The following is a 21,021-nucleotide window of genomic DNA, read 5'->3' on the forward strand; positions in this document are numbered from 1 at the left end:
CGTTAAATCCCTCCTTACCTCCCAAAAACATGTATAGCTCAGCTTGGGACAGCATAAAGTACATGCATTCTCAATAGATAGAGCATAATTAGTTACTGCCAGACATCTCCTTCTGTGAGAATAAAGGCTTGGGCATGTTTAAAGCCATCAAACCCAATACATCTGTCTCAGTTGGGAGAATCAGGATAGTCTCATACACAATAGATGGAAAAAATGATTAACATATAAAATATATATGGTAACTTTACCCAAAAAAGCTGAGAAATGTCCAGTTCAGCGGTATATTTTATTTTGCAATAATTCTCTATGGTTTAATTAATTTGAGGGAAAAACAAAAAAATCCACAAAATAAGGAGAATTCAACCCTAGACTGACACCATCTTGGAGGAGATATTTCGAGCCCTCTGGCAGGGTAAAGGTTATGCTGGAGCTGCAAATGATTCCTCAGTCAGGGACAATGCAGCGTGTTATGCAGCATTGTAAAATTGTACAGATATAAAGTGAGAGCTCTGTATACAACAGATTAATGTGTCACTCACAGGTTCACCGGGCAGCCCTCTGGGTCCAACCTCTCCATCTTCTCCCTGTTACACAAAAGAAAAAGCTGTTTCTCCTGTTATTTAAACACACGGCACGTAATGCGGGACAAGCAACCAATGTGTTTGTGTTTGTCAAATTGTAAAATATATGTGGTGTTGTATAACCTTTCCCATGATGGACAGAAAGGCTAATTGTAGAAATTGTCCGTAAGGGCTGAATGTAAATGTGGCTGAGGGGCTAAACTAGTATCATGATGTTATTATTAGCTGTTCAATACTTTCAATGTAATAAAGACATTTAGGATCTGGCAAATGTCCTTGTATTTAAGAAATAGTGGTGGTGACAACTGTGAAAATTCTAATTATTACAGCAGTAATTGCATGAAAGTATGTACAGTGCAGTACAGTACATGTAAATGGCAAACTGGTTTACATTCAAGTTCCTAGATTGATACCTGAATACAACCAACATTGCAATACACATACAACTTTCTTCCTTTATTTTTTAGCCATGCTTTATTTACTGCATGCTTACTTAAAGGGGAAATCTACCCTGGATTGCTAAGAAGAGCTCCTTAGACTCACCCTCTATTAGGCCCTGTTCACACAAACGTTTTAAAACAACCATTCTGCTATCCGTACTGTAACATTTTTCATACGGGTAGCACATGGCCACTTTCACTACAGAAGCATATGTGAATGCTTACAATACATATTGCGTATGGTTGTGCACCATATGGTGCTGTATATATGTTTAGTATCCATCCAGGGATTTTAGGGTTGGATAAGCAAGTAACATCATTTGCCAATCCACAGACTTTTATACGGATACCAGAGGCGGCGTTAGGGTGCGGCTAACTGACCATTTGCCCAGAGCCCCCTGTCCTAAAGGACTTTGTGAGTATAGGATGTATTGCTCCTTTAATACCCCTTGGTTGAATACCGGGGTGAAGATGCTTATCATCTATCTCCTGTCTATATATCTATCTGTCTAGTTATCTATTTCCTATCTATATATCTGTCTATCTAATTGTTTATCTATCTAGTTTTTTGTCTATCTATTTATCTATATATCTTCTATCAATCTATCTCCTATCTATTATCCATCCATCTATCAATCGATCTTCTATCAATCTCTTCTACTGTATCTATCTCTCACATCTATCTGTCTTCTATCATCTATCTAGCTACCATCTACAGTATATGTAATGTGCTTTATATTTATGCATCTATAAATCTATCATTTCATATTTATCTTCTATCTTCAATTTACAGATTGCCTCACCATACTACTGCTTGTAACTACAAAGTGTTATTATTGTGCATGCCTAAAGGAGCCTCTTACAAAACGTGACTGTTCATGAAATAGTTGCATTTCGGGGCCCCACTTTTAGTTTTGTGCAGGGCGGATACGGGACAGATATGGTGACGTAAGCGCACATACGGTTAAAAAACATCATGTATATATGGCCAAATATGGCACTGAAATATTTGACGTAAAAAAAAAAAAACATTTGTGTGAAAGGAGCCATAGTATGGATATCAGAATCAAAAGCCCAACTTAAACACTGAACTCATTCCATTAGTACAGATTGCTGCAGTCATAGTGTAATAGCTCTTTTACTTGGCAATCAGTTTATCTAAGGAAGACTTTTTTCTAGGGGTCCCCTGTCCATACACTTTTAGTTTTAAAATAACATTTCCTCATATTTATTTGGTGAAAAATCACCATTATAATGTACCAGTATATAAGCCAATTCTATTAATTGTGGCATCCATTGAGTAAAACTTCAAGGTGATATCATTTGCATATCCTTCTAATAACAGACATCCATCACTGCAGCTAAATTATTCAGAACTTGTAGCGAGCGGTTTGTTAATGGGCTCCAAGAGCTTCGGTTATCAGTAATGCCACAGATATGCCTGAACGAAGCCGACTTAAATTGTACAATATTAGAGTTTTTAGAAACAAGAGCCTTAAAAAATATATATTATATATAAATATATATCATTGAAGCCTTTAGGAGCCACTGATCTAAAAACACAGTAGATAAAAATTGAAGAAGAACATTTTTAGGTGTGTTAGCTATCTGATCCTAAATACTACTGCCATTTTGTAAAGATGGTCATTTACACAGTGTGGGCATGGAGTATTTTTATATGTATGACAGTACTATATGCAGTACTATATAGATGTATAGGCAGAGGATAGTTTGGAAGTATGGTGTGGTGTTATTATTTAATTACCTAATGGATGTATTGAGTAGGTATTGTATGGAAGTATTATCTAGACATTATAAGGCAGTAATATTGTCATACCTAGTGGCTGTATTGTGTGTGCATAGTATAGAGGGACATAAGGCAGCATATAGCAAGGATGTCTTCGCCAGACAACTTTACTCTACTTTGTACCAGAATCTGGTGCAGGTTAGGCTGAAATCTACACTAGCCCCAGATTGGCATAGATTTCTATAGCAATGTGTGAGTGCAGCGCCAGAATTACTAAGAGATTGGAAACGTAGTTCAGACATGTTGTGCGCAGACTGCACATTTGCCCCAATGTATAGAAGCAATGTATTCTGGTGTAAATATTCCAGTGCATTTGTAAGTGCATGTGTATAATGTAACAAGTCATTATAAAAAATGGAGATTTGTGCTACAATTATAACATATTCAGACAAGACAATGAAAGAACTGATCCACATCTCGGGTGCTATATTCTTACCCTTTCTCCATCTTCACCAGGAGGACCAGGTGGGCCCTGTGGACCTTTGTCACCCTACAAAAATAATATATATTTGAGATCATTGGAAAAAAATGCTTTCATCCATCATCTTTCGCTGTTGTCATTTTATTCTAACATTGCAAAGAAAACCATTTGAGACACCGTATATACAAGAATTACTTGATGAGGCATATCAAGCCAGCAAACTAAAGAGGAGCGTGCTGAGCCTCCGAGTCAGCCATACTTCATACTCCATAAATCATCACACTCTACCTAATTTTTCTCATATTAGGAGAATATTTCATAAGGATACACAAACATCATTCTATTTGGAAGGTAAATAAATGCGGCTGTTTAATAAATCCCAAGAACTATGAATTCCGAAGGGTAATTACAATCAAAGAATATGTCTGTGAGATACTTAGAAGAACAAATAAGTAACATACATCAACAGACAAAATGTAAAATGTAGCTTAGCGTGTTTATAAACTACCGTACAATGTGTCCCTGTATAGTGAGCACACGGAAGGGAGAAGCATCAGGCATTTGTTTTATTATAATTCAAAGTCAAGAATATAAGACCAATGGAGAAAGCGCCCTCTGCTGGAGAACTGTAGAAACTAAACAAAACATAAAGTCAAGGCTGTAGATGTAAAACAATAGGTCACTCACCCTGTGTCCCTTCTCACCGGGAAGGCCTGGAAGACCGTCAAAGCCTCTGTCTCCCTGTAAAGTAATTGAAATGAATCAAGGCTAAATACAATGGTAAATGCCAATACTGTACAGAAGTCTGTATTGACAGTCATTTTAATAATATTGACAATGACCATGACTGGTGACCATTTACTATGGATTTTCTTGAATACTGTTGTAAAATGTTCTTCATGTGCAGTAACCTTCTCTACAAAGGGAAGCAGAGTAGACTTCCCAAATAGTGAAAATAAAGTATGCTAACATATACACTATCGGCCCAGAAAACAGTACACACATACAGTGGATGCATAGGGGCCTATGAACACATGAGACATTATTGGGGCCCATTTACTAAGGGTCACTACTCCCTTTCGTCGGACTGTGCCCCCTTTCGGGATTTACATGGCTTGCACAGGTATTTAACAGGTGTCTGTGCTGGGATTGTGTTGCATGCAATCCTTTTTTCGGGGCAGCTGCACTGGCTTCCATACGACACAATTTAGGTGTCGTGCCATCAGACGATCCGACTGATTCGGACTGAGTGCGGGATTTAACTTTTTAAATTGTGTCGCAAGCCCAAGCACTTAGATACACCACTAAAAAGATGGTGAACTCTGTCGGACCTGAGCGGGGAAGAGGCACATGCAGGATATCGGGCACATGATCTTAGTGAATTGTGGCATATACATTTCCCATGTAATTCCCATACATAGAAAAAAACTAGAGCCTATACCTGACAGTCACAAGTGAAGCAGAGATAGATTGTATCATACCTTGGAGCCAGGTTCTCCAGGCATTCCACGGGCTCCATCAGCTCCTGGGCGTCCCTGCAATTTGGACGTAAATCATATAAATTGTATTGTGAGGAACGTGTAGTAACTGATATTATCACAATATAGAGTTACCTGCCATACAATACTATGCAAACGGTCTGCACTCACTATATATTATATGTTCATCTATCTATCTATCTATCTATCTATCTATCTATCTATCTATCTATCTATCTATCTATCTTTCTTACTTTCTTTCTTTCTTACTTTCTTTCTTTCTATCTTTCTTTCTTTCTTTCTTTCTTTTTGTCTATCCATCTCACTAGCCATCTACCTGTATATTACCTATCTTTAAATCTGTCACCTCTCTATACTTACTATTAGAGTATACTTTACTACCATTGATGATCCTGTATCTGTCCATTCACAAAGAGACCCAAATATTTGCTGTGCAATCTGTTTCAAGGATCTGTATAATGGATCTACAAGTATTTATTTATGATCTACTTGTTTATCAATTTACCCATTTATCACTCTATGTATCTATAACTTTATTACCTTAGTCATAAATCCATTTCATGAACATACTCATTCTCTTGCCTGCTTCTCCATTTATAGTTTCTTTGTTACGCACTATGTACTGTGACTAATTATATTTCCATGTATCCATATAACATATGTTCTGGAACGTAGTGCAATACAGAACTCATTACTCACGCGTTTGCCAGGCTTGCCCATCGGTCCAGATGAGCCTTGAATTCCTCTAGGACCCTGCAAAATGGCAAAAAAGGTCAGTATTTATGAAGACTATTGAAGCTTAAATGTAAAGGCACATTGTGTAGCTATGCTTCGACATACAGTGTGTAGTGGATAGTAATGTATGCAGGGGAATGACATATACAGCACAGAACATAATACAGATGGTTCACTGGTTCATGGTCACTGACCTGAGGGCCTGGATCTCCTGATTCACCTTTAATTCCTGGAGCACCAGGTGAACCCTGTGATGGAAGACAAAAGGAGAAGCTGAAGTGTAATAGAGTGACTATCAGAGTCTTGGAAATTACTAGACCATTACCATGATACTGTGAGCTGTACAATGCCTGACATTCATCTGTTCTTCAGATAAGCTTTGATCATGGGTCAGATTGTCTTCTTTCAGGAAAACATTAGGTGGTTGTGTATTTTATATATTATGGGCTACATTTATCAAAAATAGTGCACTAGGTGCAATTTGCCTGCAGAGTGTGCAGAGTGCACCAGATTACTTAAAAGTGGTGCGCAGTCTTCATGAACCTGGCTCCCCCTGCACTGTCCGGGAAGTGTGCATTAACTTTTTTGGTGCACCTTCAACATAGACCGTGCAACACAATTCTGTCAATTTGCTATAATAAATGTGTTGCACGGGCTCATTCTGCACCAGAACAGCCCTTTAGGTGCAGAATTTTATGGTGCCGCGTACACAGTGCAACTGTGACACAAAACTTGCACAACAGCTTCATAGATAAATGTTCAAGCAGTTTGCACCTTCTTTTCAGTACAAGTCAGACAAAAAACTGGCGTAAACACTTCAATAATTGTGGACCTATATTTTGTCTGAATTCAACTTTCAAGTAGAATGGTCAAAAAAGGGATCCCCTGTCACCGATTATCAGGATTCTAATTCCTAAAAATCCAAGAGTGAAGGAGAAATAGGCGACCCCCTTTTGAAGTAGATATAGTAGCTGCTGTTTTCCTTTTGGAAAACACAGAGGGGAGAAACAGTTGTTACTAGGTAACAGCTGTAGAGAATTTTTGGAAAGGTGAAGGAGAAAACTATTGATATCCTGAGGTTTGATGGGGGTGGATGGGTGATTTTGAGTCTCTGTGAGGAGGAAGTTTATGTATTGCTTGTTATAAAAAATTTAAATCTGAATAAATGAAGAAATAAATAGAGGAAAATTACTAAAAGTGGTTTAACAGTGATTTATATTTACTGTCTGCTTTAAAAGTGCCTTTCCGTATAAGGAATTGCTTAAAGGAAACCAGTCAGAAGAAATTGACCTAATAAACCTCTACAAGTATGTCAGCAAGCAGCTGCACACCTTCTAGATCATGTCATGGCCCAGTGAGTTTGAAGTGACATGTAATTTGGTTGTATAAAGTCAAGGAGGGGGAGAGTTTAACACTGAAGTCAGGATTTCCTCACCTCAGAATGCCCTCTTCATTGTAACTGATGGTTCTGCATCCAGATACATCACTAACCAGATATACTTCATTCTAAGGTGAGGAGAGCTTGACTTCAGTGCTGAGCTCTCCACCTCCACAACTTTAAACAACCAATTTACATCTCACTTCAAAATTGATTTTCTTAATGATGCCACCACACTGGGCCACATCAAAACATGATGTGGAAGGTGTTAATCTGCTTCACAAAATACTGGCAATGGTTAATTAGGTCAGTTTCTGATGACAGGTTCCCTTTAAGCCACCTTGGTAATGCTATGACAAGATCCCCAAGCTTTAGGGCCTGGTATATGCATCATGCCCTAGAAGCCAAAATACTATCTAGACATCATGGCCCACATTTATTAAGCATTTGCACCAGTTTTCTGTCTATCTTTGCACTGAAAAGAACATACAAACTGTGTTGCGGCTGCACTGTGTCCTACAAGACAGAAAAAATGTCATGCTTAGTCATGAGTAATAAATGAGTAATAAATTTATTACTGACGTGCGCCACAATTCTGCAGCATGGACAAAGTGCACTAAATAAAAATTGTGCCCACTTCCCGAGCAGTGCAGGGGGCACCAGATTATCTGCCGCACCCTGAACACTATACAGGCAAACGTCACATAGTACAGACTGCAATCGTTTTGATAAATGTTCATACATTTACAATATTTGCCACAAACAAATCAATACAAATTGATGAAGGAAGAAGAACATCCTACTAAATTGCTAACTGCCGGCTATAATTCTCAAATTTGCTCTTTATGGGCTGTGTTTATTACTTTCCAATACAGAGCAGTATTTCCCAAAATCTAACAACAGATTAAAATCGTCAAATAAGGTTTAAAATGCTATTGTTCTGGGGTCCTAAGGCGTTGCTCATGTTGCTATCTAATGACATAACTGGACGTCTACAGCCTCCTTGTGGTGCGAGAGCTAAACAGCTCACACAGGGATCCTCACTGGTGGATAAACACGTATTATATATCTCCTGTCCTGGCAGCTAGAGGCTGTGAAACTGCAGAACTAATATTCAAAACGCCTCACGCCTCTTTAATGCACCAAGAGCTCCGGTGTTTCGTCTTTTTTTCTGTAATGCCTTCTGCTCTCCGTTCTGTTACAGTGACTCTGCCAAGGGGAGGCTTCTCCGTCATCTCTCCAGACACTAACTATAGACTATACAGGATATTGTGTTATAGCTTCATATTCTTACTGGTCAATAATGAACAGATACCTTGTAATACTTAATTACTAAAGATCAATAAATCTTTAGAAAAGGCTTCTGCTTAGTTCAAGCATAGGCATGATATGAAAGTAATCATATCTATAGAGTAGCAAAGATTTGTATATTGAGGTAGAACACAATCTAGATGGTCTTTTACTCTATGAGCTAGTCCTATTTATTTATGTTACTTCATTCCACGTATAGGATTCCTTTTAGTTGACTGTAGAGATGAGCAAATCAATAAAGATTTGATTCGTTGAAGCTTCAACATCTACCCTCAAAATAAATCAAAATAAAGCATGATGGGCTCTGTGACATGATGTATATTTGTTATCCATGGCCTCCTTGCTTCTAAAATCAGCTTTTATAAGTATGCCAATGAGCCAGAAAAGCTCTGGCGGGGGGGGGGGGGAGCCGAGCCCCACCATCCTTTAGCTTCACATGTTGTTACACTGTGCAAGGAGAGCTCCCACTGTGGGAAATTACAGCAGCAGAGGGAGGGGGGAGAAGTGCTGAGTGAGCAGAGGGAGGAGAGGAAGACAGTCTAGTGGCCTGTGAAACTACAGCATGGAGGAAGATTACCACAGTCATGGTGCCTGGATCTATGAGTAAGTTTATTATGCTTGTTTTTGATGATAGATTTACAATAAGTCAGGGCATCACACATCTGTTTTTATTTCTTTTCCTGGTCGTATTGATTTTTTACTGTTGCATTACTGAACCATTTTTTTCTATGTAATTTGCTGTCTTTTTTACTCATTGAGGACAATAGAAGTCTCTGGTTCAGCATAATAAAAACGCATGACATTTGCTTTGACTGTGAGTTTTTTTCCACCTATGATGCTGGGGAACCAGGTGTTATGTCTTCTAAGTAAGTCAAAACATCAGCTTTTTGCAGAACTGAAATGAACAGAACAATGAAAGCCCAATGGATGGAAAAAATAGCACATACGTATTTTTCACATCCATTGTTTTGCTTCCGCTGTGCTTCAGTTGTTCCAACTTTTTTCACATCCACAAAAAGAGGTTTTAATACTGGAATAAAAGACATAACACCTGGTTCCTAGAAACATCAGTGAAACAAACCTGAGTCTGAACACAATTGTCAACAGATTTTTGTTTGCTGACCCGCAGCAATTAAAAAAAGAACTATGAACAAATGTGAACAAAATAGGACAGGCTGTAAAAGCCCGAAATGAAAAAAGACCTTTAAATATTAAAAAAAAGTCTATATTTAAGAGGACTAGCGGGGGTTATATACCACATTCCAGAACAAAAATTCTGGCGTGATTCAATGCTGGATAATCAGAAGATTTCATAGATTTACTCATCTCTAGTGGCAACTACTATGAACACAGTTCTAGTTTTAACTGGGTTGTCATGTCAGTTCATCAAACTCCTCCATCATGACAAAGGAAGATTCAAAGTCTTACAAGGTCAACCTGAAGTGGTGACCTTTTGGGACATCACTCAATAGAAGACAATTATAGTTTCTTAAATGGGTTGTCCAGGATTATTACTTTTTGGCAGGCAGCAGGGGTTGCTATAAAACAACAAACCATCTTTATGTACCTCTTTCCTCCACTCCGCAGCCGAGTGACCTCCCGTCACAGTTGTCTTCGCAAACAGAAGCCACAGTGGTGACATCTTGTCAATGGCATGTGACTCCTGTAATCTTTATTGGCTAAGACCAATGTTACAGTACATGTGTTATGTCCTTGTGACATCACGTCTGTAGCCCTGACTGGCAGTGACAGGAGGCGCTGAGCTGCACTGTGCCACAGCAGAGGAGGAAGGTAAGTATCCACTTTTTTCTCGTTTTACAATAACCCATGTTGCCTCAAAAAATCTTGTGATCCCAAACAACTCCTTTAAGTATATATTCATGTAACATTGTTTTTGGAAGCACACATTGAAATACCATACAATGTATGGGCTACTTGGCATTGTTGGTCTGTGTTCATTACTTACACATCATTATAGCAACATTACTCACACAGTTTTAATCAAATTCCATTTCACCGTCTAAAGTTTTGCGACATTATGGGAGTTGTGTATTGCTATTTGCCAGCCATATTAGCTTGGTTTTTCGGCACCCGATTGCTTGTTTCATTTCTTTCGAGCTCATAAACTTTATTAGAACAAAATGTCTAATCATAACAGTGTAGCAGCAATCAATGTGGTCTGCACGTCTACACTTTAATGGGTCATGGAATTGTTTTCAATACAATAGATTCTCTCAGATAAAATATGCAATGCAATGTACGCTTTAACAAATTGTTAATTAAATGGCTCCAGACAAAAATGCTAATTTCACCTCTAACGACCACAATCAATAACTTTCCTTTGTAAATAGAAACGGCTCCAAAAATAATATATTTTGTTTGTATGTAGGGAGGCCTATTAAAACTTTGTGAAAATAAATTTTCTATTATGAGTTAATAGGCCATGGAAAAGCAAGGGGAATCTAGGCCAGAGCTGAATGCATAGTTCATTCAGTTCATAGAAAGCAATGGGATATTTATTCAGATTATTCTTGTGTTTGACTAGGTGGCAAGAGATGTTATTATCTGTTGTGACAGTTTAATGTTTACTAAACAGCTACAATGTGGGAGCTTTACAGTGAAAGTCGCTAATGCTGAGAAATCCCGAATAAAACAATCAATTTAGGATCTATTTAAACCTACAAAGTACTGGAACATTAAATAAATTTCTTTAATGTACGCTGTAACTAGCCGCAGTCTCCGTAAATACTAAAGGGTTTTCCCTTTATAGCCCAACCTGAGGAAACATCTTTAAAGGGGTATTCTGGCCATATGAACAGGATAACCTGCTGACTGATGGGGGGGGGGGGTTCATGAGAATCCACTGATGGTAAGAGTCCAACCCCAACTCCCCACTAGTCACTTGACATATAGATGAATTTAATATTAAGTATAAAAAATGTAAACAAAAAGCTCAAAAAGGCTCTGAAAAAAGATTTGTTTTGCTACAAATATTCCACTTATGAAAAACTTCTATGACATTATATAATTATAAAAAAAATATGACATGAAATCTTCAATTATTTTAAGCCAGCATGCATTTTGGTGCATTTCACATGCCCTTGTGCCCACCATAGCGTAGCACAGCGCCCGGGAGAGGAGGAAAGCTGCCCTCTCAGAAACATGGTGCATGGCGCCGTTTTCCGGGAAAAGATGGGGCATGTCCTATCTTTTCCCCAGGTATGGAACGGTGTGGTGGTGCACATGTGCTGCACCGTACCGCTCCGTACAGCACCGTGCGCCCATTGTCGGCCTCTGGGGGACATACATGCAACGTATATACATCGGCCATATATAGGCCCCCCAACGGCTATGTGAATGAGGCCTAAAGGTACTTTTATAAGTTAATTTTATCATATTTACCCATCAGTATATTAATTTTATGCAATACGAATATTGCTCCAGGATATGACGTGGCTGCTCTATTACATACAGATACAGCCAAATTAAAAATCACAGAAATAAATAATCTTTGTAATATAATAGTTACATACCACGGGACCAGATCTTCCTGTAAGACCCATTGGACCTGGAGGACCTCTCATGGCAATCTGTAAGTGAAAACAACGACAACCATGTTATTTATCCAGTTAAAATGTCAGATTCAAGTAGAGCAAAATAGTTTAATCTAAATTGTATCAATAGTATGAAAGAGGATAATTCTGATACTCTGTATGTTATTCCTAGGATTGTTCTGTACATATAGTCCCTCGGGACATAGCTGTAGCTATTTCAATGCATTATATATAACAAAACCATTGTCTCCTATCCAACCTTTGTTTCACATTGTGACCTGGTGAAACAAGTCTGATACTCACACGAGCCTGTTGTAGGATAGCCTGGGCCTGTGCTTCCTGTGCGGATATAGGGGGTCCTTTATCTCCATCTCCAGTATAACGGAACTGAAATACATGATACAGATTCAGTGAGGTTGTATACAAGTTGCTTTATATGGCGAGAATTTGCAATAATATTTTATAGAGGGCAGATGCATCAAGACCATTGTAACAGGCCAGAGTATACCTCCAGCTAACACTATGCCCAGGGTTAAAGTGACCCAGGCCAGATTATGCCCTGATTATACTTTATACCCCCAGGAGTAACAGTGTGATATAGAAAGGAATTATATTTCTTTGGGATACATTTTATTTTGGATTCAGCTCTAATTTAATTAAGAAACCTAAATGACTCCAAACACATAATCATCACTGTTAGGGCTCATTGAAACTGGCGTTTTTGAGGTCCATATGCTATCCATTATTTTCTGGATGGCAAACTGACCCATTGATTCCTATAGGTTTTTCACAAATGTGTAGATGGTGAGAAACAAATAGCAGCCTGCACTAATATTTTCTCACATGCAGACCACAGATCCATAGAAGTCAATGGATCCGCAAAAAGACGGATGGCATGCCGATGACATCCGTATGTAGTCCATTTTTTCTCAAACATTGCTAGGAAACCTGCTGGGCTGTGCAGAAAATACATTGGAAAACCATCTTTTTTTTTTTTTTTTTTTTGTGAAAGTGAAAAAAACAGATGTGGATACAATATGGACTGAGCTCGAACAGCCAAACATTGTGTTCACATTGCGGTAAGGTATACGCGGTGAAAACATAATGTTTAAATTGAGTTTACATAAAGCTGTGTAACTATCGCATCAATTTTAAAGGAAACCTACCAGTTATAATGGCAGGGGTAAGCTGTAAGTACTTACTTTCGTTAGTGTTATAAACCACGGTATAAACTTTAGAGCAGAAGAGGCTTCGGTTCTGCGCACGTCTACATAGGAAATAGCGGAGATGTTGCGCGCACGGTCGCGCACAGCGCCGAAGCCCCATCTGCTCTAAAGTTTAAAAAGTGTTAAAACCGCGATACCGCGGCTTATAACACTAACGAAAGTAAGCACCGGCACCAGCTCACCCTGAGCTGGTGCTCGGTACTTACAGCTTACCCCTGCCATTCTAAATGGTAGGTTTCCTTTAAAACAGTGGAAATATCATACTCACATGGTGTTTAGGTAAATGCGGTGTAAATATGTTCAAATTGCACTTACACAACCACGGTTTACATTAATGTGATGTTAACACATTGTAAACCCAAAGTAAATGAAAAGTGTGTGAATGTAGGCTATTATCGCGTTCACATAGCATTTACGTAAATACAGTATAACATTACATTCATGTTGCTTTTACATAAATTTAGTTTAAACCAAAATGATAACGCAATGTGTAAACACAACCTTACATCCAAGTCACGTTGCTTTTACGTAAAATATCTCGTTCACATGACTAGGCAAAGTTTTTGGTGGGATGGAGCTGGAAAGAAGTGAGCGGTTATAGAGTATATCCCCCTGGGTGTACTGTGGCCTGGGCCAGACTTTACCTCATCAGAAGGCTATATTTTGTCCTGGGGGGGTACTCTGTCCTAGGCTACTTTGTACCAAGGGGTATACTCTGGCCTAGGTCAAACTATACTCAGCTATAATCTGGGTCAGAGTCATTCTGGCCTGCTACACCGGCACTTTGTGCGGCAGTCTTAAAAAGCAGCACAGATTGCATGTGCTAAGCCAGGATTATTAAGGCTCTTCATAATTCTGGTGCATAACTTAGACACCAGTATTATGATGTATGCCAATCCCAAGCTGACATAGATCTCAGGTATAACCTGTGGCAGTTTTCTGGCTCCAGTTATCATAAATTTGGTGTTCCTTTTCTGACACTCCCACTTTTTAAATAGTGCTGCATAAAGAAAAGTCACATTTATTATGACCTATAAGCCAGAAAACTGGTGTTCAAGGCATCAAATATCTACCCCATTGTGTTTCCATACAAATCTACAAATTGGACTTACAGGTAACATTAGCATAGTGCCAGGAGGTCCAGGTAAACCATCAGCACCAGGAAGTCCAGGACGTCCAGGTGGACCCTAAGAAGAAAGAACATATAAAGTTGCACAGTAAAAAGTAGTTTGGATTCTAGTAGTTTAGGAATCCAAGGTCTAGATTAGTTCTGCAAAATGTATAACATCATAAGTATATGAGAGATATCTGCTTATGTTACTTACTCTCTCACCAGGGTCTCCACTTGGTCCAGGTGGTCCTTGCAAGCCAGGAGGGCCAGTAAGACCCTAAAAAGAAAACAAAAGTGTAACTGTCATACTATATAGACACATGTCCACCAAAATCCTTTCCCAATTTTCCCAGAAATCATGAAATATTATTATTATATAATTATTCATACTTATTACTAATTACAGTCTGGCTGGTTGCTACTGTCAACAGACTGCCCTAGCTGAGTTCCTATACTGCAATGCTTTGTATTCCACCACATTGATGGAAAAGCTATTTTCTTCTGTTTAATATACATATACAGTGCCAGATGTTAAGACTCTACAGAGAAAGCGATTAACCTACTAGGCTCATTTCAGACCCTGAACACGGAGGGAATTGTAAAACAATGGGTTCAGTAGCCAAAAAAATGATGCATGCTGTGGATGACAGTGGACTAAGTGGCCCCTTGCTCGTGGCTGTACTGATGTACTATGAACGTCTGGTCTTGAACTTAATCAATCTAACCTTAAGACACATGAAAGAATCTAATCCCTATTTGAGATGACCTTCCATGGTTCTTCTGGAAACTGTGGAATTGGTGCAGTTCTAAGTGGAAGTTCCTTAAAAAGTCCCGCATACACATTTGAGTGCATTCAGACAGATAGGTGCTTGCCCGGACCAGATACCGAGCAAGTACTGGGCAGGGAGCAGGAGGTGGGGGGGGGGGGGTGAGTGCTCTTCACCCCTCCTCCCTCCATAGGCATACGAACAGCCGATTCGGTGACTGAGTGATGACACACCATGTGCTCACAGCATGTCAATAGGAGCCATAGAAATCTATGGGGGCTGTGATCTTGTTAGGAAATCATGCAACCAGATCACACTCAAAGGCAGTGTGAATGAGCCTTTAGAAGGAGAGCATTGTTAGGTTTGGTAAACAATCTAATGTGTATTTGGCCTCCCAACACATTGACAACTCTCCTCTGAATGATGATGTTAGGAGACATAAGAATCAGACAAGTTGGAATTTAACCAATGCAAATCTTTTCTTCGGGTCATGGCTCCCTATTAGTTAGTCATGCTCTTTCAGCATAGTCAATTTGACATGTTTATTATGGCAGCTTAAGGCTATGATTTAGTGCCTGTATAGTATAAGTAAAATAAAATGTTGTTTTTATTTTTAACTTTGTAACTTTGAAACTGTTGTTGGATAAAATAGCATACAAGGACGTATCAGCATAGGCTGTAGAACTTTGTACACAAGTAACCTTCCATTAACTTTATGTTGCATACAGCATATGCGATTTGTCCATTTACATTTCTTCATCTGGCTACAAACAATGTTCAAGTCTCAAAAGAAATAATTCAATACATACTGCTGGTCCTTCCAGTCCTGGGGGTCCTTCAATCAGCATTCCCTGAAAAACGAAAGTGCATTGCAGTAATGAGTAGAAACCAAGAATCCATCAATACTGAGTATTTTAGCCGCTGTGTTTTGAGTATGTAGTCAAAATTACTTAAAACACAGAATCAGGAATGAAAGAACATTAGAGAGTCAGTCAAAATGATTGAGTCTCTGAATGACCTGTGTTCGTACAAGCAAGGTTATCTTCGTCTTTAGTCTATTCAGTGTGAATAATAATAACCGGTATTCACTCTGGGCGTCTAAAGAGTCTTGAATAGCCAGACATCATATTTAGAGATGAGCGAACACTAAAATGCTCGGGTACTCGTTATTCGAGACGAACTTTTCCCGATGCTCGAGTGCTCGTCTCGAATAACGAACCCCATTGAAGTCAATGGGAGACTCGAGCATTTTTCAAGGGGACCAAGGCTCTGCACAGGGAAGCTTGGCCAAACACCTGGGAACCTCAGAAAAGGATGGAAACACCACGGAAATGGACAGGAAACAGCAGGGGCAGCATGCATGGATGCCTCTGAGGCTGCATAATCGCACCATTATGCCAAAATTATGGGCAACAGCATGGCCATGACAGAGTGACAGAATGAAGCTAGATAGCATCTAAAACATCCAATAATTGACCCTGACACTATAGGGGACGGCATGCAGAGGCAGCGGCAGCAGGCTAGAGAGTGTCATGGCGACATACCCTAAATGGACTCAGGCTTCAAACCAATGGGTGGCAGAGAGGAACCAAAGGAGGTGAGCAAGAAGCGCTCAAATAATATCGGTACATGATAAAAGTTTGCCAGTATATTTTGTGGATTACACAGCAGGGTGGCGACAAAGTTAACATGGAAGCCATGAAAACAACCCAAAATTCTGCCTGACACAGCTCGTTTGATAAGGGGACGATGTATGGAGGCAGTGAACTAGTAGTAGATTAAAGGTGCTGCAGTTAAAACTATGTTAGTTGGATCTTGGCATGGAGCTGGCGCTCCGCTGCCAGGCGAGCTTTCGCCAATCCAAGCCCCTGTCTCTAGGCTACTCCCCAAACAGCACTTCTAAGAACCTTTTGTATAAGATCAAGTGTAGTAGCGTTCTTATAAGTTTAGGATATGCCGGGTGAGGGGAATGTAAACAGATGCGCAAGAAGCGCTGAAATAATATCCCTAAATGGTAAAAGTTTGCAAGTATATTTTGGGGATTACACAGCAGGGTGGCGACAAAGTTAACAACTTTGATGTGGAATGCCCTGTAATAGCTCTTGGGCGGTGTGCCTTTTATCGCCTAGGCTCAGCAGTTTCAGCACCGCCTGCTGTCGCTTAGCGACGGCACTGCTGCTGTGCCTAGAGCTACCGACTGATGGCGCCATGCCCACGGATGGTAATTCGGAGGAGGAGGAGGTGGAGGAGGGGTGGGAGGAGGTATAGTAGGCCTTTGAGACCTGGACCGAGGTAGGCCCCGCAATTCTCTGCGTCGGCAGTATATGACCAGCCCCAGGGTCAGACTCGGTCCCAGCCTGCACCAAGTTAAGTGTAGTAGCGTTCTTATAAGTTTGGGATATGGCGGGTGAGGGGAATGTAAACAGATGCGCAAGAAGCGCATGATGCGCATGGAGCTGGCGTTCCGCTGCCAGGCGAGCTTTCGCCAATCCAAGCCCCTGTCTCTAGGCTACTCCCCAAACAGCACTTCTAAGAACCTTTTGTATAAGATCAAGTGTAGTAGCGTTCTTATAAGTTTAGGATATGCCGGGTGAGGGGAATGTAAACAGATGCGCAAGAAGCGCTGAAATAATATCCCTAAATGGTAAAAGTTTGCCAGTATATTTTGGGGATTACACAGCAGGGTGGCGACAAAGTTAACAACTTTGATGTGGAATCCATGAAAACAACCCAAATTTCTGCCTGACACACCTCGTTTGATAAAGGGACGATGTATGGAGGCAGCTATATGGACGACTTTTGGAGGTAGCAATGGAGACAACGTGTGGAGGCTGCTATGGAGACAATTTAATTTGGATAGTGCCTGTATGTGGCAGTCCCAAACATTTTTCAAACCAGAGGAGCAGGTAGGTGGCCCTCCAGTAAAATGGGATAGATTGAGTGCCTGTATGTGGCAGTCCCAAAAATGTTTCAAACCAGAGGAGCAGGTAGGTGGCCCTCCAGTAAAATGGAATAGATTGAGTGCCTGTATGTGGCAGTCCCAAAAATTGTTCAAACCAGAGGAGCAGGTAGGTGGCCCTGCAGTAAAATGGAATAGATTGAGTGCCTGTATGTGGCAGTCCCAAAAATTGTTCAAACCAGAGGAGCAGGTAGGTGGCCCTGCAGTAAAATGGAATAGATTGAGTGCCTGTATGTGGCAGTCCCAAAAATTGTTCAAACCAGAGGAGCAGGTAGGTGGCCCTGCAGTAAAATGGAATAGATTGAGTGCCTGTATGTGGCAGTCCCAAAAATTGTTCAAACCAGAGGAGCAGGTAGGTGGCCCTGCAGTAAAATGGAATAGATTGAGTGCCTGTATGTGGCAGTCCCAAAAATGTTTCAAACCAGAGGAGCAGGTAGGTGGCCCTCCAGTAAAATGGAATAGATTGAGTGCCTGTATGTGGCAGTCCCAAAAATTGTTCAAACCAGAGGAGCAGGTAGGTGGCCCTGCAGTAAAATGGAATAGATTGAGTGCCTGTATGTGGCAGTCCCAAAAATGTTTCAAACCAGAGGAGCAGGTAGGTGGCCCTCCAGTAAAATGGAATAGATTGAGTGCCTGTATGTGGCAGTCCCAAAAATTGTTCAAACCAGAGGAGCAGGTAGGTGGCCCTGCAGTAAAATGGAATAGATTGAGTGCCTGTATGTGGCAGTCCCAAAAATTGTTCAAACCAGAGGAGCAGGTAGGTGGCCCTGCAGTAAAATGGAATAGATTGAGTGCCTGTATGTGGCAGTCCCAAAAATTTTTTAAAACAGAGGACCGGGTAGGTGGCCCTCCAGAAAAATGGAATAGATTGAGTGCCTGTATGTGGCACTCACAAAAATTGTTTCAAACAGAGGACCGGGTAGGTGGCCCTCCAGAAAAATTAAATGCATAAAGTACTATAGGTAGAGCCAGTGGGCCCTGTCAAAAAATAGCCAGTTTCCTCTGCTTTACTGTACAAAGAGCAGGAGAAGGAGGAAAATGAGGAGGAGGAGGAGGAGTGGATAAATTATTCAGGTTGAGCTTCCTTCACCTGCTGGAGATTGGAAATTAGGAGAAATCCATGCTTTATTCATCTTGATAAGCGTCAGCCTGTCAGCGCTGTCAGTCGACAGGCGTGTACGCTTATCGGTGATGATGCCACCAGCTGCACTGAAAACCCGCTCGGACAAGACGCTAGCGGCAGGGCAGGCAAGAACCTCCAAGGCGTAGAGCGCCAGTTCGTGCCACATGTCCAGCTTTGAAACCCAGTAGTTGTAGGGAGCTGTGTGATCATTTAGGACGATGGTATGGTCAGCTACGTACTCCCTCACCATCTTTCTGTAAAGATCAGCCCTACTCTGCCGAGACTGGGGACAGGTGACAGTGTCTTGCTGGGGTGACATAAAGCTGGCAAAAGCCTTGTAAAGCGTACCCTTGCCAGTGCTGGACAAGCTGCCTGCTCGCCTACTCTCCCTCGCTACTTGTCCCGCAGAACTACGCACTCTGCCGCTAGCGCTGTCAGAAGGGAAATACTGTTTCAGCTTGTGCACCAGGGCCTGCTGGTATTCATGCATTCTCACACTCCTTTCCTCTCCAGGGATGAGAGTGGGAAGATTTTGCTTGTACCGTGGGTCCAGGAGAGTGAACACCCAGTAATCGGTGCTGGAATAAATTCTTTGAACGCGAGGGTCACGGGATAGGCAGCCTAGCATGAAATCTGCCATATGCGCCAGAGTACCAACGCGTAAGAATTCACTCCCCTCACTGGCCTGACTGTCCATTTCCTCCTCCTCCAACTCCTCCAACTCCTCTTCTTCTGCCCATACACGCTGAACAGTGAAGGACTCAACAATGGTCCCCTCTTGTGTCTCGCCAACATTCTCCTCCTCTTCCTCCTCATCCTCCTCCACCTCCACCTCCTCCGATATGCGCTGAGAAACAGACCTCAGGGTGCTTTGGCTATCAACAAGGGAATATTCTTCCCCCGTCTCTTGTGACGAGCGCAAAGCTTCCGACTTCATGCTGACCAGAGAGTTTTTCAACAGGCCAAGCAGCGGGATGGTGAGGCTGATGATGGCGGCATCGCCACTGACCATCTGTGTTGACTCCTCAAAGTTACTCAGCACCTGACAGATATCAGACATCCACGTCCACTCCTCATTGTAGACTTGAGGAAGCTGACTGACCTGACTACCAGTTCTGGTGGAAGTTGACATCTGGCAGTCTACAATCGCTCTGCGCTGCTGGTAAACTCTGGATAACATGGTCAGTGTTGAATTCCACCTCGTGGGCACGTCGCACAACAGTCGGTGAGCGGGCAGTTGGAGGCGGCGCTGCGCTGCCCTGAGAGTGGCAGCATCTGGGCTGGACTTCCTGAAATGCGCACAGATGCGGCGCACCTTCGTGAGCAAATCAGACAGATTGGGGTATGTCTTGAGGAAACGCTGCACTATCAGATTTAACACATGGGCCAGGCATGGCACATGTGTCAGTCTGCCGAGTTGCAGAGCCGCCACCAGGTTACGGCCGTTGTCACACACAACCATTCCCGGCTTGAGGTTCAGCGGTGCCAGCCACAGATCAGTCTGCGCCGTGATGCCCTGTAATAGCTCTTGGGCGGTGTGCCTTTTGTCGCCTAGGCTCAGCAGTTTGAGCACCGCCTGCTGTCGCTTAGCGACGGCACTGCTGCTGTGCCTAGAGCTACCGACTGATGGCGCCGTGCCCACGGATGGTAGTTCGGAGGAGGAGGTGGAGGAGGGGTGGGAGGAGGAGGAGGCATAGTAGGCCTGAAACACCTGGACTGAGGTAGGCCCCGCAATCCTCGGCGTCGGCAGTATATGAGCAGCCCCAGGGTCAGACTCGGTCCCAGCCTCCACCAAGTTAACCCAATGTGCCGTCAGCGATATATAGTGGCCCTGCCCGGCAGCACTCGTCCACGTGTCCGTGGTCAGGTGGACCTTGTCAGAAACGGCGTTGGTCAGGGCACGGATGATGTTGTCTGACACGTGCTGGTGCAGGGCTGGGACGGCACATCGGGAAAAGTAGTGGCGGCTGGGGACCGAATACCGAGGGGCGGCCGCCGCCATGAGGTTGCGAAAGGCCTCGGTCTCTACTAGCCTATAGGGCAGCATCTCCAGGCTAAGCAATCTGGAGATGTGCACATTAAGGGCTTGGGCGTGCGGGTGGGTTGCAC

General features: G+C 41.8%; 1 protein-coding gene across 7 annotated transcripts in view; it reads right to left on the bottom strand.

Moving 5' to 3' along the window:
- The window catches only part of COL11A1 (collagen type XI alpha 1 chain), a 155,893-nt gene that overhangs the window by 64,823 nt on the left and 70,049 nt on the right, over positions 1 to 21,021 (bottom strand). For all 7 annotated transcript variants that reach the window (XM_072128035.1, XM_072128041.1, XM_072128037.1 and 4 more), the window contains 11 exons: positions 15,640 to 15,681; positions 14,278 to 14,340; positions 14,065 to 14,139; positions 12,030 to 12,113; positions 11,706 to 11,762; positions 5,678 to 5,731; positions 5,448 to 5,501; positions 4,731 to 4,784; positions 3,937 to 3,990; positions 3,265 to 3,318; positions 540 to 584 (listed from right to left, as the gene is read on the bottom strand). In XM_072128035.1, coding sequence (XP_071984136.1) covers positions 540 to 584; positions 3,265 to 3,318; positions 3,937 to 3,990; positions 4,731 to 4,784; positions 5,448 to 5,501; positions 5,678 to 5,731; positions 11,706 to 11,762; positions 12,030 to 12,113; positions 14,065 to 14,139; positions 14,278 to 14,340; positions 15,640 to 15,681 — 636 coding nt within the window. The remainder of the gene's footprint in view (positions 1 to 539; positions 585 to 3,264; positions 3,319 to 3,936; positions 3,991 to 4,730; positions 4,785 to 5,447; positions 5,502 to 5,677; positions 5,732 to 11,705; positions 11,763 to 12,029; positions 12,114 to 14,064; positions 14,140 to 14,277; positions 14,341 to 15,639; positions 15,682 to 21,021) is intronic.

Source organism: Engystomops pustulosus, chromosome 10, assembly GCF_040894005.1.
Source record: "Engystomops pustulosus chromosome 10, aEngPut4.maternal, whole genome shotgun sequence".
Classification (NCBI taxonomy): domain Eukaryota; kingdom Metazoa; phylum Chordata; class Amphibia; order Anura; family Leptodactylidae; genus Engystomops; species Engystomops pustulosus.